Genomic DNA, 15202 nt, shown 5'->3' on the forward strand with positions numbered 1-15202 from the left:
ATTCTACGATAACAACAATCACAAACTAAAACAACAAAAACCATGTGTCTGTTACAATTTGAAAGATCGTATGCAACATATTTTTTTTTGGAGAGAAACAGAATTTGTAGCAAACACCCAGAAAGGCTTGCAATATCTCGCATGTGCTTTCATAATAGTTTGTTAGAATTTAAAAACAAGTACTAAACATCGAAAAAATCGAGGAAAACACAACTTATAGCAAACATCTAGAAAATCTTGCAACATCTCCCACCTTCTTTTGCAATAAAAATGTACAAGTTTGTTAGAATTTGAAAGAACGTATGCAACATCGATAGACCCGTGAAGACCTAACATTATTTTGGAGAACCAGCCTCGTAGGATCGGTCTTATCAGCGACCAAATCGGCTCACCGCCGCGTTGGCGAAAGATCTAGTCAGGACAAACTCATTCTCCTTGGTTCCACTATGTTCCCCCAACTATGACATGATATGGCCTTCAATTTTAAGCAAATGAGCTCGTCCATGGGAGTGGACCTTGTTTGCATCCATGGAGTAGGGCATCAACACAACAGGCGGCAACCACGACTACGAAGCTCCACCACGAGCTGAGATGCCGTCGTTTAAGGGAGCAAGGGTGGTAGGAGCATTTCCTTGCAACTTCTTGCGTCCATCCCTCAGCAAAAAGATGCAAAAGCATTCGCCGATGTGCCTCGCTTCAATGACGGAGGAAGGAGGAGGGCAGCAACCGTCGGCGGAGGAGCGACATGGATCAACCTTGCGGTGGTCGAAGCAGCGGCATGGATCGACACCAGCTTTGGGTGTGTAACAGTAAAGCAGCAGTCAACATGGCGAGCAAGATGCAACGCGTTGGAGAAAAATAACACTTTGCGCGTGGGAGAGACAAAGCGACCGATTATTGCGCGTGAGGTCTGTAGATATGGCAAACCTTCTATTTTTCTATATCTCGTGTTGCCGAATTCTTTAAAACGGGCCCATCATATAGGTTAACCCAAAAAATATGTGCTCTCTCTCCTCTTCATTGATTTGATTCCCCAACAACTCAACTCCCCAATTGCCATCTAGTGCTTCACGCATACAATCACACAAGACACATATTCTCAACTCAATCCCCCCGCTTTCTAATCCCTAAATTTTAAACCATGAACAACTACATTTTAACCGGTCCCCAGACTCTCCCAAAAACATATATAATGAACAACTTATTTTAATTACTAATGTTTCTTCTTCATAATACGCCTTCTACTGTGTAGGAAGTACGCTTTCCTGTACCGGAGACGCCCTCCTGACAGTAGACGGCAGGCTGGCCCTCCATCTGGACGGACCGGATGACACCACATCCACCACACTGCGTGCATCGGACGCTAGACCAAAGCCTATAATATCTCATCGCCCTCTCCCTCTGTAGCCAGCCAGCAGCAAACCCCACGACCTGCGGGAACCGTCCCCCCATAGAACTCGAGAATCTTCTCCTCGGCGCCACTCGCAGTCGCAGCCGCGCCGCCCCATTCCCAGCGGCGGCGATCGCATCCGGTAAGCCCCCGAACCCTACCCCGCCGCCGCGCCGACACCGTCTCCTAGCCCTAGGGTTCCTGATTTTGATTCGGCGGCGCTGTGCTGTGCTGGGCTGTGCTTTCGCGCAATGCTTGTGGCTGCGGCGCCTCGTGCTAGTTCCCGCTTCGCTGCTGGTTGGGGAGCTCTGATCCGGCGGTCGGTGCCGAGCTCGGCGCTGCTAGCCGGCGGCCCCTGGAGCGGATTAGCGAGATCGAGCGGCTCGTGCAAGCAACGCTTTCGAATAATTTGATTCCCCTCACCCGCTCCTCCCTGGTTCTGGCCGCGCCCGTACTGCTCCTGCTGTTGAATAGGTTTTGTCCCGCCCCCTTCCTGCTGTTCCATTTGGGCGTTTTTTCGGATGTTCAGCTCGTACTAGTGAGGTAGTGATTTCACTGTTCAGTAATGACTAATGAGTCCACTTATCACTTATGTCCTGGAGGCACATAAGTGGTCAGGTTATCACCATTTGTAGTGTTGGGAAGTGATCCCAGTCCAAGTGTTCATGTGCGCCAGCTCGCATTACTCTTCTGTTAACCTTTACAGAATTTGGACCAATACTACTATGCCGAAGTGGCACACACATGTATTTTGATTTGGAAAGTTGCGCATACCACGTATTAGCGCCTACGCTTGTTATGGCGCGAGTTTTTGTGGCGCAAAATTTAATAATGACTTCCCTAATGCGGATGCTTGGTTGTGATCACATGAAGTGTAGACATTGTTCACTTTTTGTAGCGTATGCATTTCTTTGAGATACTTTAAGTCATGTAATTCGCGCTCGTGCTTGATAGATCGTGTGGGCTGCTTGCGCTTGTTCTGATTTTTTTTTTTTTACTTGCTGCTTATGGTTAATCAGAATTTCAAGGTTCAGGCACAAGGAGAGATGGCTACTCTAACGAGCCTTACATCAAACGCAAACCCGAACAAGTCGTTCGAGGTGCGATGCTTTTGCGGCAATGTTCTGCTTTTTTTTTTCTTTTTCTCATTCGGTAAACACTACATATTCTCTGCAACGTTTGCATTTAAATGCAGGTCCTGCCTAATCCAGGCGACTCTCTCTCTAGCCTCAGTTTTAGCCCCAAGAGTAATCTGCTTGTGGCAACTTCCTGGGACAACCAGGTAATTTTGTTTCTGCTGTAATTGTCAGTCAGTATTTATTGTTGTGATGTATCTTACTGTGAATAGCTTTGAGGTTTGTGTAGGTGAGGTGTTGGGAGATAGCCAACGGTACCAGTCAGGCAAAGGCGTCCATATCGCACGATCAGCCAGTATGATCTTGATATATTTCTCCTGAGAGAGAGAGAGAGAGCTTCCATATTTAGAGTGGTTTTAGTTTACCTGGTATAATGATTGTTTTCTTTCCGTCAATCAGGTACTCTGTTCGGCTTGGAAGGATGATGGAACGACTGTCTTCTCTGGAGGCTGCGATAAACAGGTCAAAATGTGGCCTCTGCTGTCTGGTGGGCAGGCTCAGACGGTTGCAATGCATGATGCACCTGTCAAGGACATCGCATGGATATCTCAAATGAATCTTCTTGTCTCGGGAAGCTGGGATAAGACACTAAGGTGCAGGAACTCTAATCCTCTGCACCCTCAGTATTCTTTACTTAGAAATTGAAATTTATCACCCATTCGAACTTAAATCCTACCTATGGCTGGTTTGCATTATGGGGTTCATGTTGTTTTTCAGTAGTTTCTTTACTTCATGTTTTTTACGTTTATATAGTACATTGGCCAAGTTATTTAACAGCAATTATGTGCAATTTATGAAGAAAAGTGCCAATACCGAGTTCAATAAGACCTATGTCAAATATTGCAGAGGGTGTATCACATCTAATTTATCTGTCCACTCATTTCATTATGTCTTCTTTGATCCTCAAAGATCTACTACTTGCTGAATTGTATTGCCATATTCTTATCAAAGGTTGTGCACTTTCTAGATATCTGTACTATTTACACCTACAGTAGATTTTGCTCATGGTGGAAGATTGGAAGTTGCTACAAATTAACAATCGATGCATATAGTTACTCCCTCCATTCCATATTAGTTGTCGCTGATTTGGATGTTTCTAGACACATTTCTACATGGAATGGAGGGGGTACTATATTAAATCTTCATCATGCTATTAATGTTAGACATGTTCTTTTTGAATTTTAGCATGGATCAGAGGTCCTGATTATCTCTGAGAATTATTTAGGAAACAATATGTGTTCTGGCTGTAAGTGTAGATAGTATGCTTGCATTATGTACTTGTGGTTTCTTTGTGTCTTACTTTATCTGTATCATGCTAAGACCAATATTTGGGCTGAGCTTTGACTGCCTCATCACAACACATACTAACATTACCTCTAATCCTGATGCTTATGATTTGTTCTATTCCCCCTTCAATGCTGACCGTCATACTATTTATAGGTATTGGGACACGAGGCAAGCAAATCCAGCCCATGTCCAGCAACTGCCAGATCGTTGCTACTCTCTTGCAGTGAATTACCCCCTCATGATTGTGGGAACAGCTGATCGTCATATTGTCATCTTCAACTTGCAGAGTCCTCAGGTCATTGTGTTCCTGAACTGACTATGCACTTGTTCATTGGTTCAGTTCTTTTGGTGATGGTGGGGCTCACGTTTTCACTGTCGTTCACTTGTGTTTCTTAACTTACTAACTTAATCCCATCTCTGGTATGTTAGACGGAGTTCAAGCGTATTCAGTCACCTCTAAAATACCAGACACGGTGTGTTGCTGCATTCCCTGATCAACAAGGATTCCTGGTAATGCTATATTTTCTTGCGTCCTTCACCATCAGCATTACCACACAAAACCAAAATCCCCTTTGTTCAAGTACATGACCAATTCTTACAATGCTTTAAAGTTTATTCATATGTTCTTTTCTACACGTCATATGATTTTATTGCCCAATTAGCTTGTTTTAATCTAGCTTGAGTTTTACAAGATTTAAGATATTGGCCTGACATCATTTGCAGTAAATGAGTGCTGTTTAGACTAGTCACAATGGTAAGTATCATACACTAGTATCATGCATATGATACTAATTTATGATATCACCCCTCTAATGCATAGTATGATGTAGTCATAGTTCTATCATTGTTAATATTTTATAGAATCTCAATGCAAATTTGTGTACAAGATGTATTTGACATTAAATATTCTTGTTTTATGTGTTATGATACGGTATCTACCTATGATAGCACTCTCACCTCTCTCATTAATTGTTGTGCCACCTCAGATTTTCATGGCATGCATGATACTACGTATGATACTCCCATTGTGACTAGTCTTAGTTACCTGTATTTTGAACTTCCTATCCCTCAGGATATATATGGCTGTGTACATTGATTGTGAAGTCACCTTGTGGCTAACTATTAATTCCTATACCATTGGAGTTATGTGACACAAAATTGATACCATTGGATTCATATTCAAAAGGACTTTCTTATGACTTTGAAACGATTGATAAAATCTGATAGAATAATTTACAGTAAAAGCTTGAATTTGGACAGTCAAATACTGAAATATACCTTACAGAGGGAGTATTACTAGAAATGTTGCTCAAATATAAGTACCACTGGTTAAGAGTTGCATAGAAAAAGAATGCAGTTTATCTTAATGCCTTGACCACCTCCCAAGCCTCCAACTATGTTGCAAACAATTTGCTTCCCCAGAACTCTAGAAGGGATCTTAGCATAGAGCAGTTAATGCCGACCTGAACATGAAATCATGTTGAAGTACAAATAGTAAAACCATCCAAGGGTTCAAGCATTTGAACTCTAGATCTTTATATATTTGCAGATCTGCATATATTCCTATTGTTTACCTGCATATGGGCATATGTTTAGCGAGTGATCTATTCATGCGGTGACCAATCAATATTTGCCGGTGCATACTTATCTTTTTCTACATCAACATGTGACTTTTAGGCAAAAGGGGTATTTCTATGTGGCTGACCCCTTACTTTTGTTTAAAGGTGGGCTCCATCGAAGGGAGAGTTGGTGTGCATCATATTGATGATGCACAGTCAAGCAAAAACTTCACATTCAAATGTCACAGGGAAGGAAATGACATTTTCTCTGTCAATTCACTCAACTTTCACCCTGTGAGATCTCTCTCTCTCTCTCTCTCTCTTTATTTATCATGTGCCAGTCTTTTGTTTCATTATCCCACTTCTGCTATTATGGAAAATGGTAAAGTAGTTGTGTTTTAGTCAGTGTGTCTCTGTTAATCTGCAAAATACCAAGGCTCAGTTTATTCTCTTCCAAAAAGGTGTAGAACTTAATATTGATTCTGATACCACACTGTACCTAATCAAACAACCACCGTACTTATAGGCATACATATATGTTAAAAAATAATGTGTTGCAAAAAATGCTCCCAACAGATTGGCTTTAGGTTGATTGAGTAAACTCCAAATCGTACCTATTTAGTGTTTCAGGCACATTTAGTAGCAACTTTTCTGCTTCTGTCTTGTTCTTTTTGGTTACTTTGACATCTTATTCATTGGATTGGTGTGCTTGAATGATGATAATTCAGATCCATTGAGTTGAGTGTGCTTGTTGGCTATATATCACTGGACAATGTAATAAACAGTGCCAACTTACTGGTGATAATTTTGTTAGTGAAGTTTCATCTGGGATTTCATGTTGTGGCACAGGTTCATCACACATTTGCCACTGCTGGATCTGATGGTGCTTTCAATTTTTGGGATAAGGATAGCAAGCAGAGACTGAAGGTTTGTCAGTTTTCGAGATCCTGTTTTGAAGCTCTACTCTTGTTGGTCTATTATTTTTGTGTTGTTTGCTAGTTGTTCCAATGTTGTTTTTCTGTGTTGTGATCCGTGGACATGTTAATGGCCTGCATATAAATTATTTGTCAATGTGCATGCATGTTGGGAAATGAAACCAAGGCCAAGCTAAAAAACTTACTATCATGGTCATGAGCTAGAAAACATTAGTTGATAATGTTGCCATCCATTCCCATTTTCCCAGCCTTGCAATGCCAGCCTTTTTGTCATCACTTTTATTCTTGATATTACATATTCACTCAGTGTTCCATTCTCAGAGTTGTAATTTGCTATCAGATATCCTTTTAGCTTGTAGATATAGCTTGATAGCTTACTTCAGTGTTCCATTCTCAGAGTTGCTTACTTGTTTAGCATAGAGGGCTCTTTGGGTGTGCCAAAGTTTTATTGCTTCAGTTCTCCTGTTTATCATACACCTTTTGCATATTCTCACATTTTATCTGCACTGATTCTGTACAGGCTTTTAGTCGGTGCCCTCAACCAATTTCTTGCAGTACCTTCAATAACGATGGCTCAATATTTGCTTATGGGGTAAGTCAAGTGATGCTTGAGTGTCTTGTTATTGTTTGTAAGAATTAGGACCCTTCATGTGAAATGTCATCACCATGTTTTTGAATTGGGTGAGTTTAGATATGTGACACATCTGTGATTTGCTCCTGCGCCTAAATATGCCGAGGAAATCAGTTCCTGATGTTCGGCTTTATTGAAGAGTTCCTATTCCAGTTGAATTGCTGTTTTTAAATGAATAATCTGGTCATAACTTAAATTTGAATTCCAAGTTCTGAATAGCCATAATAATTATCATTACTGGAGAGCAGGTCTGTTATGACTGGAGCCGTGGCGCTGAAAACCATAATCCTGCAACTGCAAAGACATCCATTTATCTCCACAGTCCACAGGTAGTTTCGCCATGATCATATTCCTGAAATTTTATATGTTGTTATGCTTTGGCACTCAAACTGCCTCATTTTGAACAGGAAGCCGAGGTGAAAGGAAAGCCAAGAATCGCAACTGGACGGAAGTGATCTCATCCTGGCTAACAGAAGTCAATAGGTGTACAACAGATCATGTATATTCAAGGGCCTTGTTTCGCTCTGCTGTGTCCTCTGAATTTCTTCCTTCGGTTCGACCATCCGGTAGATGTGAAGTCCACTCCTAGCTCCTAGCCACCGATGATAGGGACTTAGCTGTGAGTCGTAGCACATAGCTGTTTCTGTAATGCATAGTTATCCCAAGATATTGTTTTCCTGTGTTTTGTGATATAATCATATCAGTGTGTACTCTTGATTTTACTGTCTTGCAAGTTGCAAGAGATGTAGATCTTCGCGAATATGGGTCTAATATATGGTAGAGTTATTATTCTGATATTATAGCAACTGCCAAGTCTTCAACACCCGGGAACTAAAAAAGATCGCCTGTTTTGGTTTGTGAAGTCTTCACTAAACACGCACTTTGTCCTGATGAATCTGTGTACTTCTTGATTCCTAAAGTAATGTAACTTTGATGCCCAAACGCTAGATGTTTGTGTTAAGAAAACATTATGAATGCATAATTAAGTGGGTCGAATATTTTCATGCTAGTTCTAGGAGGACAAGTAATGGGTCGGGCTGACCCGATGTGGCACCAGGGTTTGAATTCGTTGTACACGAGCCCATTCGACAACATTCGACAATGCTCCAACAAGGCTAGTTTTTACCCAGATTTTCAATGTTGCATGGGTTTTTCGACATGCTTCAGACTCTCGTGCATTTTGCTGTGAACATACGAGCAAGATACTGTAATGATTCTGGGCAAATGTTGCTTTAATGCTGCAAATATTGTCCCCCAATGTTGCATATGTGTGTTGTCTTTTCCCGAGATACGTGTGCAGTGATCAATAAAGATTTAGTTATGGTTAGAAAAAAACACCACATCAGTATATGTGTGCATTGATCATTCAATAGAGTTCTCTAAAAGTAGGAGTGACAGGAGTACATCGGCTATGTGTTGACAAATCCTTACACAAAATTATGAAATGAATCTGAAATATAATTAAAATATAACCGAAACACGAATATTTTGTAAACCTGAGTGATGTTAGCATCGATGTCATCAATTTCACTTTTTATCAGAATGTTTCACAATATTTTTAATGTATCACTTTAGTTTCACAAATTTTTAACTTGTGTTTCAATTATTAGTTTTATATATTATACAAATGTCAAAAGCCACACTAATCTCAAAGCAGAGAGTGGATGGTACATATGACACTGGTAGATACTGTTGCCTTTAAATTCGCTGTGTTCAAAAATAGAGCTACTGTCGACTGTGGCCCAGCCAATCAAAGTTGGAGATAAGGTAATACTAGAGCGCCCCAAATCCACCGAGCATCGAGGGTTTTCGCCGCCGCCGTCGACCGACCAGGGGAGGATGATGGTCGAGAGCGTCCGGCGAGAAAGCTCGAGCTCGGGCGCGATGGCGGTGGAGCACGACGAGGTGACCATCGTTCCGGCCGGGAGGAAGAGGAGGGCGGCCCGGTCGGACACCTGGACGGGCTTCCGCGGCGTGCAACGGCGGCGGTCCGGCAGGTGCTCGGCCTACATCACGTCGGGGCAGGGGAATCAGGAGTGGCTCGGCACCTTCGACACGGCCGAGGAGGCCGCCAGAGCGTACGACGTCGCCGACGTCAAGCTGCGCGGCGCGAAGGCTGTGACTAATTTCGCGCAACCTGCGGCTGCGGAGGCAGAGGGAAGGACGACCCAGTTACGCGGCGTGTCTCGGCGTCAGTGCGGTGAAGGAGAGGTCTGCTCCCAAGGCCTGAAGCAGTCGCCGGCGGCAGCCAAGGTAAAATCTGAGGTTCAGTTTTCTCTGAACCAAAATGAAGTTCAGGCCAGAGAAAGGAAGTCAGCTAATCCGGACATGGAGCTCCACGGACACGGTGTGCACCGGCGTCAGTGCGGCACCTACGCGGCTCAGATGAAGGTCCCGCAGCAGCGGATCCCACTGCAGCTCACTTGCTCTGGTACAGCCGAGGAGGCCGTGACAGCTTCAGATATGGAGTCCGTCAAGCTGCCTGGCGTGGCGAACCAAACCACTACCGCTGCTAGTGCCGGCGATGCCCAGCCGCCCCATGTGCCGCCCGATAACGCATCTGCCCCTTCCTGTGATCCATCGCTGCTGGTGCTTCTCGGTGACTTTCCGGAGCAGCAGGCTCTCATCAATGGCTTCCTGGAGCAGCCAGCGTTCGACCTTGTCTCGGACAGCATCATCCCAGTGATGCATTTTGATGATCTCGGGATCAAGTTGCCTCCGGTGGGATGGCAGCCGGTGGATGATTTCCTGAACGACATGGAGTTCAGCTGATGTGGAGGCTTGACAAGTGTGATGGGGAAAAGCTCTTCTTTTTGTCGGGGCTGGCTGACTGCTTAAGTGCTTAACAAACAGGTGGCTGAAATCTTCCAGTCGCTCTGTTGGTCCTTCGGGTTATCATTCTACAGCTGTCAACTCTTTGGACTTTTAGGGGTTATAGAAGGGAACGTGGATATATCATCGTAACCAGGTACGCGAAACTTCGTATCAGCCGAGAAATTTAGCTATAGGATTGGCTTTATTTATGTAAGGAAAGCCTGAGACGAAGTGTGCTCCATCAGTGATCTTTGGTAGTGGAGCTATATATGATTCTCACCAAATTATGATTGTTATTATTAGAAACTCTAGAAATGAGATTTGACCATGCCCTTTTCTTGTTTTGTTTGTGAAGGAAAGTAGTTTAGAGCATAACGAAATGGGGTCTGTTATATACTTCTATATGTACCTTTTTTTAAAAAAAATCCTGCTATATATATCTGAAGATGCAATTTTGGAGCTGTACTAGCAATGAACCTACTCCGTTATCACTATTTTGTTCAGCTGGGACAATGCTAGATGCATGGTTTGTTCATGTACTGGTCAACTGAGCTGTTCAAGTGCTTTATGGCCAAGTAATGTGTATTTAATTCCAGTGCATTATGAGTAGTGAGATGATTGATGTGAAGAGAATATAACTGAATACCGAGCTGGAGTAATATCGGACAAAACGACTGAGAGTGTTTTAGTTGGTTAAGAAGGCTGGTTTCTACATGTTCACAGTTATCTTTTATCTTCTTAACCGAACTTCCAGTTAATAATTTAAAATACTAGAATTTAATTGTTTGGCGAACCCTTTGTAGACTTTTTTTTTACGAACTAACCCTTTGTAGACTCATCATAGAGTTGAACATCTTGTGAAAGTATCTAAAATATTATGCGGTATGACTAGGTTTCCCTTTTGTATAATTGATCTGGCTTTATTTTGTTTATTTTTCGAAAATGTGCCTGGCTTTGTTATGACTAGATGATGCATGAATGCAAGAATTTCTACCAGAACTTGCTGTTCTAGGACCGGAATTGTGTAGTTCAATAACCAGGCTAAGCTATCCGGCAATCCAGTTTAAAAGCTGCAGAAGCTAACCTGGACTTGCATCACACTCTCTTTCCGACTGCAACTTCATCTGAGCTGGCAGCCAACTTGGCAGCTGAGAGAGAACCTTCTTAGAGATACTGGTAATTTTTCTCCTTTTCCATATATTTATTAGTTTCAAAAGTGGGATCGATGAAAAGGAAGTCCCTGCATTACCAGGAAACCCACTACGAGTACCCAATCCAGATTGAATACCAACCATGGGGATAAACCTGGTAATACAACCAAACTGCATATATACTATGGAGATACATATATGTATGTAGCTAGTGGCTCCTTCAAAAGAGAGCATCGGCCGGTACTAAAAGCGACCATGACCCCGGAGGTGTTGGAGAACCGTCTTTATAGACGGCCTTTCAGACGCCTCTCTAACAGTGCAACTGACGCCCAGCCTGAACATGGCTGCCATCTCCTTGAGGTGCCGTGCGCGATCTGGGATATTGTGGTCGGCAGCATCGTTGTTGAAACCTGCTGCATTGTTCTTCAGCAGTTGGTTGCAGTGCTTTCCTGCCCAGGTCGCCAAGTGGCCATCCACAGCTGCCTGGTTAGCCACCCGACCGGTGACGAGCTCCAGCAGCACCACACCGAAGCCGTAGACGTCCACCTTTTGGGTTACCTCGGTCGTATACTCTGCAGCAAGGATATTCCTTGTTAATTACTACTTCCTCTATTCCAATTATAAGATATTTTGGTAAACTAAAATGGCCTAGATCATATTGAGCTACAGGTCATACTGAATGATTGATTTAATTGAAAAGGGTATATATGTGGTTGGTGGGAGCCAGGACGTAGTCACACTCGCACCTACGCTACTCAAACTTCAAAGAGACACTGGATTCGTCCTAGACCACATACTGGCCGTGTGTCTATCCATAATTATACGTAAGTTGTTGACAGAGATGTCCAAATCCATAATTCTGAGCTTTATTATTCACCCAACGGAAATTGACTATAGCTAGTCATACGCGTATAGTTTAAAAGTTAAAATCTTAATCTGTACAGCCTGACCCACTTTGTAATACACATAGAACACAAAGTAGTACTTATTTTCATAGTAGTACTATTATTTATTTTAAATTTTAATTTTATAAACAAAGAACTTATAGACAACATTTTTTTGAGGACGTACGGTAAAGTAGGGGGTGATCACCTGGAGCTGTGTAGCCAAATATGTTGGTGCCAGTAAGCTCCCATGCTGGCACCGGATGGTCTAGGCCGGCAAGATTGAGCTGCGCATACCCGAAGCCAGCGATCTTGGCCTTGAGGTCGCCGTCAAGCAAGATGCTGTTGGAGTTGATGTTGTGATGGACGATGAGATTGTTGCATCCGTGGTGCAGGTGGCAAATCCCGGATGCGACGTCGACGGCGATGGCCCGCCTCGTCGGCCAGTCTAGCGGCCGCAGGCGCACGGTCTCCTCCCCCTCCGCCGGCACCTGGGGTAGGCTCGGGTGCAGCCACTTGTGGAGGCTACCGTTCTCCATGTGGTCGTAGACGAGGAGGACACAACTGTCCGTGCGGATGTGACCTGCAAGGTTGATGATGCTGTGGTGACACATGCTGCCCAGCAGGTTCACCTCTGCTAGGCAGCGGGACTCCACATCTGGTCCAGTTTCATTGTGCTGGAACTTCTTCACGACCATCGTCCTCGGGGTGCCCTGCCCCTGAATGATAACACGGTACAACACCGACGACGACTTGGAGGTGCGACGACGGTGGTCGGCGTTGCCAATTACACTACTGGGGTGAAGGCCGTCAACTATGTCTTGCTCATTGCACTGCAAAGGGCAAGATCTGCGAGTAACCTTCTTGTTTCGCCGGTACACCGGGAATACGCCACATCTGCGAGCGAACTCAGGCGAGAGTGGGGATCGGCACATGGCGCCCGAGCTGCACCTTAGCTAGGATGGCAAGGCCCGTGCGATTACTTTTTTCCCTGCACGTGTAAGGGAAGTTTAGTTAGATTCGATCGAGCAGGAGACACACATCGATCCTAGTGAGGGTTGCAGTCACTTTTTCTTTTTGACCAATGACAAAAAAGAAAATATGTTTAAGGTCACTGTCAATAGGCAGGCAGTACTAGATGTGGCGAACGACAAGACAAAGTAAGTCAAACATGCAGCATATATTGATACGCACAGAAGAAAAGGACAAGTTACAAACACATATGACAGAATAACAATATCTCTCGCGGCAAGGTTATCTATATGAAGGTATATATAGCACTTGCAGAGTTCTAGTGCTTTTCAGTGGCTTTGGGCTCACCGCTGTAATTCTCCCGCTGTCAAAAATTATCTAGTTGCTTGGTGTGACTCCTTCGAGCCACTCTGAATATATCTCTTCTACCCCGCTTTCCTCTAAAAATCTAATTCCTCTAAAAATCTAATTCCTGACTTTGTAAATTTGTTGATGATATAAAGGTTATTCCATCCCCCGTGGCCCGCCAAAGTTACAGCAAAAAAAAAAGGAAAAAAATCCCACCCAGGGAATTCGAAAGCACTCAAGTACGCCCTGTGCTGATGGTAGATTATTGTCCGTCGATACTCCCATGGCTGCATGCAGGTGCCAGAGAAAAAGTTTTACCCAATCCCCAAAGTAAACGTGCATCGACCGTACATGGGCTGGAGGTTTGCCAGATGGTGGCTCGATCGCGCACAGGTTGCCATGCATGGGAGTATGCATGGGACGGATCGAGGCACTTGCGTGATAAAGCATGGTCCCTAGGGTCGAACGGGTGAGGTTTGTGTTGGACCTAAAAAATTTAGGGTAGACCCTTTACCCCAATGGTAACATAATTGAGGTTCGGTCCAGCGGGTAAGTCGGCCGAACCGGACCCCTTGAATCTATATCCGGAATGGCAAACGGAAGAAGAAGGAGGAGGAGGAGGGTATGCAAGTGCAGCAGCTAGATAGAGTAGTCGTGTAAAAACAATAGGAGGAGGAGGAGGAGAATAAGAAGCATGGGGCACAGTAAGAAGGAAGGCTATAAGCCTTGAGAAGCTGAGGTACCTGACGAGTTCCAGTAGTACGTTCCTCCTCGCTGATGGTCCTGTTCGGCAGGGTAGATCGAGGGGGGTGGGGAATGGGGACTACTTATAGTCGTCGTTGATGGATGGATGCACTGTACATGCATTTCCAAATATTTCACATAAACGACAAAGCCTAATGCGACTAACGCTTACAAGCCGCTTTATTTAGAAACAAAAGGATGCGCTCTTAAAAAAAAATCTTACTATTCTCTGCCTAGTGATCAGTTTTGTTTTTTTTAGCAGGTTAGTGGTCAGTTGATTTGCGCACTTGGCCAAGATGTGTATACATGTATACAAATCCTTCTGGATTGAGGCGGTTTCACCTGTAAATATTGTTCAATGCATGGAAAACACCGGCCGGTTTCTTTTCTATCTTGTATGTATACCAGCATATGTGGAGTCCAAGAAATGGGTAGTTCGGCTGAACAAGTTGTACTAAATTAGAGTCAACTAAAAGGGAGCGAAAGGACCGAGGACGTATATGTTGTATATATGTGGACAAGAGCAGTATAATCGTTGAGATGAACTAAAAATCTTTTTCTACAAAATGTATAGATGTATAGTTACTTTTGATGCGCATGCAATATGTAAATTATGTTTTAAACAAGGCATGCATGCAATATGTATTGAAGTGTACTGATTTTTTTTTTCAAAATGGGGGAAATATCACCCCAGCTCTGCATCCAAGGGATGCACACAGCTTTTTATTAGATTATTTACCACATCTTACAAGAGTAATACAAAATATTAAACTCGAAGCCACCTCGCTAAACCTACAGAGGGATGAAGGGGGTGACAGTTCACCAACTCACATCATCCAAAAAACCAAATGCCTTCCCAGGACACCAAATAGCAGATGAGAAGCACATCCAGTCAAGCAGACTCTTAGCGCACGCCAACGCACACGCCATAGAAGTTGCTACCGCCGTCTTCCTTGACTCCATCTTCAAGAGAGATCATCGCATTGACCATGCCAGGTCTACCATCGATGCCGCCACGGCGCCAGACGACTCCACCATCCTGCGCGCGTCCATCACACTGCATCCGTCTTCGAGACACCACTGCACCATGCCGCGGCGACTCGACGACGTCGACACAGCAAAAGCACACTGCTCCACCTCAACACCACCACCATATGTTGTCTGCTCCAAAAACGATGCCCCCAACAGCTAGAACGGTGGTGCGCGCCGCCATCGTCCGATCCGGGAGACCCGGGTCTAGGGTTTCCCCTAGAGCAGCCCAGGCGAAAAACGCGGACTGCAGAGACAATGCCTTCAACAAGGTAACGACGAACTGCGCCGCTATCATCCGCCATGACCGAAGTCCGCGCCG

The 15202-nt window shown here is 44.0% G+C and overlaps 2 protein-coding genes across 2 annotated transcripts; one reads left to right on the forward strand and one right to left on the reverse strand.

Moving 5' to 3' along the window:
- Nucleotides 1-1423: 1423 nt before the first annotated feature.
- On the forward strand, nucleotides 1424-7733 carry LOC124688322 (protein RAE1-like). The gene is made up of 12 exons (XM_047222016.1): nucleotides 1424-1532; nucleotides 2410-2490; nucleotides 2586-2672; nucleotides 2756-2821; nucleotides 2926-3119; nucleotides 3967-4108; nucleotides 4243-4323; nucleotides 5538-5666; nucleotides 6222-6299; nucleotides 6828-6899; nucleotides 7187-7267; nucleotides 7346-7733. The coding sequence occupies exons 2-12, from the start codon at nucleotides 2437-2439 to the stop codon at nucleotides 7391-7393; spliced, it is 1032 nt and encodes a 343-aa protein (XP_047077972.1). The 5' UTR covers nucleotides 1424-1532; nucleotides 2410-2436; the 3' UTR covers nucleotides 7394-7733.
- Nucleotides 7734-11146: 3413 nt separating this feature from the next.
- LOC124654354 (probable inactive receptor kinase At1g27190) lies at nucleotides 11147-12722 on the reverse strand. Its single transcript, XM_047193367.1, has 2 exons — nucleotides 11996-12722; nucleotides 11147-11475 (listed from the first exon to the last, which is right to left on the reverse strand). The coding sequence occupies exons 1-2, from the start codon at nucleotides 12720-12722 to the stop codon at nucleotides 11147-11149; spliced, it is 1056 nt and encodes a 351-aa protein (XP_047049323.1).
- Nucleotides 12723-15202: the final 2480 nt, after the last annotated feature.

The sequence above is a fragment of the Lolium rigidum genome, chromosome 1 (genome assembly GCF_022539505.1).
Source record: "Lolium rigidum isolate FL_2022 chromosome 1, APGP_CSIRO_Lrig_0.1, whole genome shotgun sequence".
Taxonomy (NCBI): domain Eukaryota; kingdom Viridiplantae; phylum Streptophyta; class Magnoliopsida; order Poales; family Poaceae; genus Lolium; species Lolium rigidum.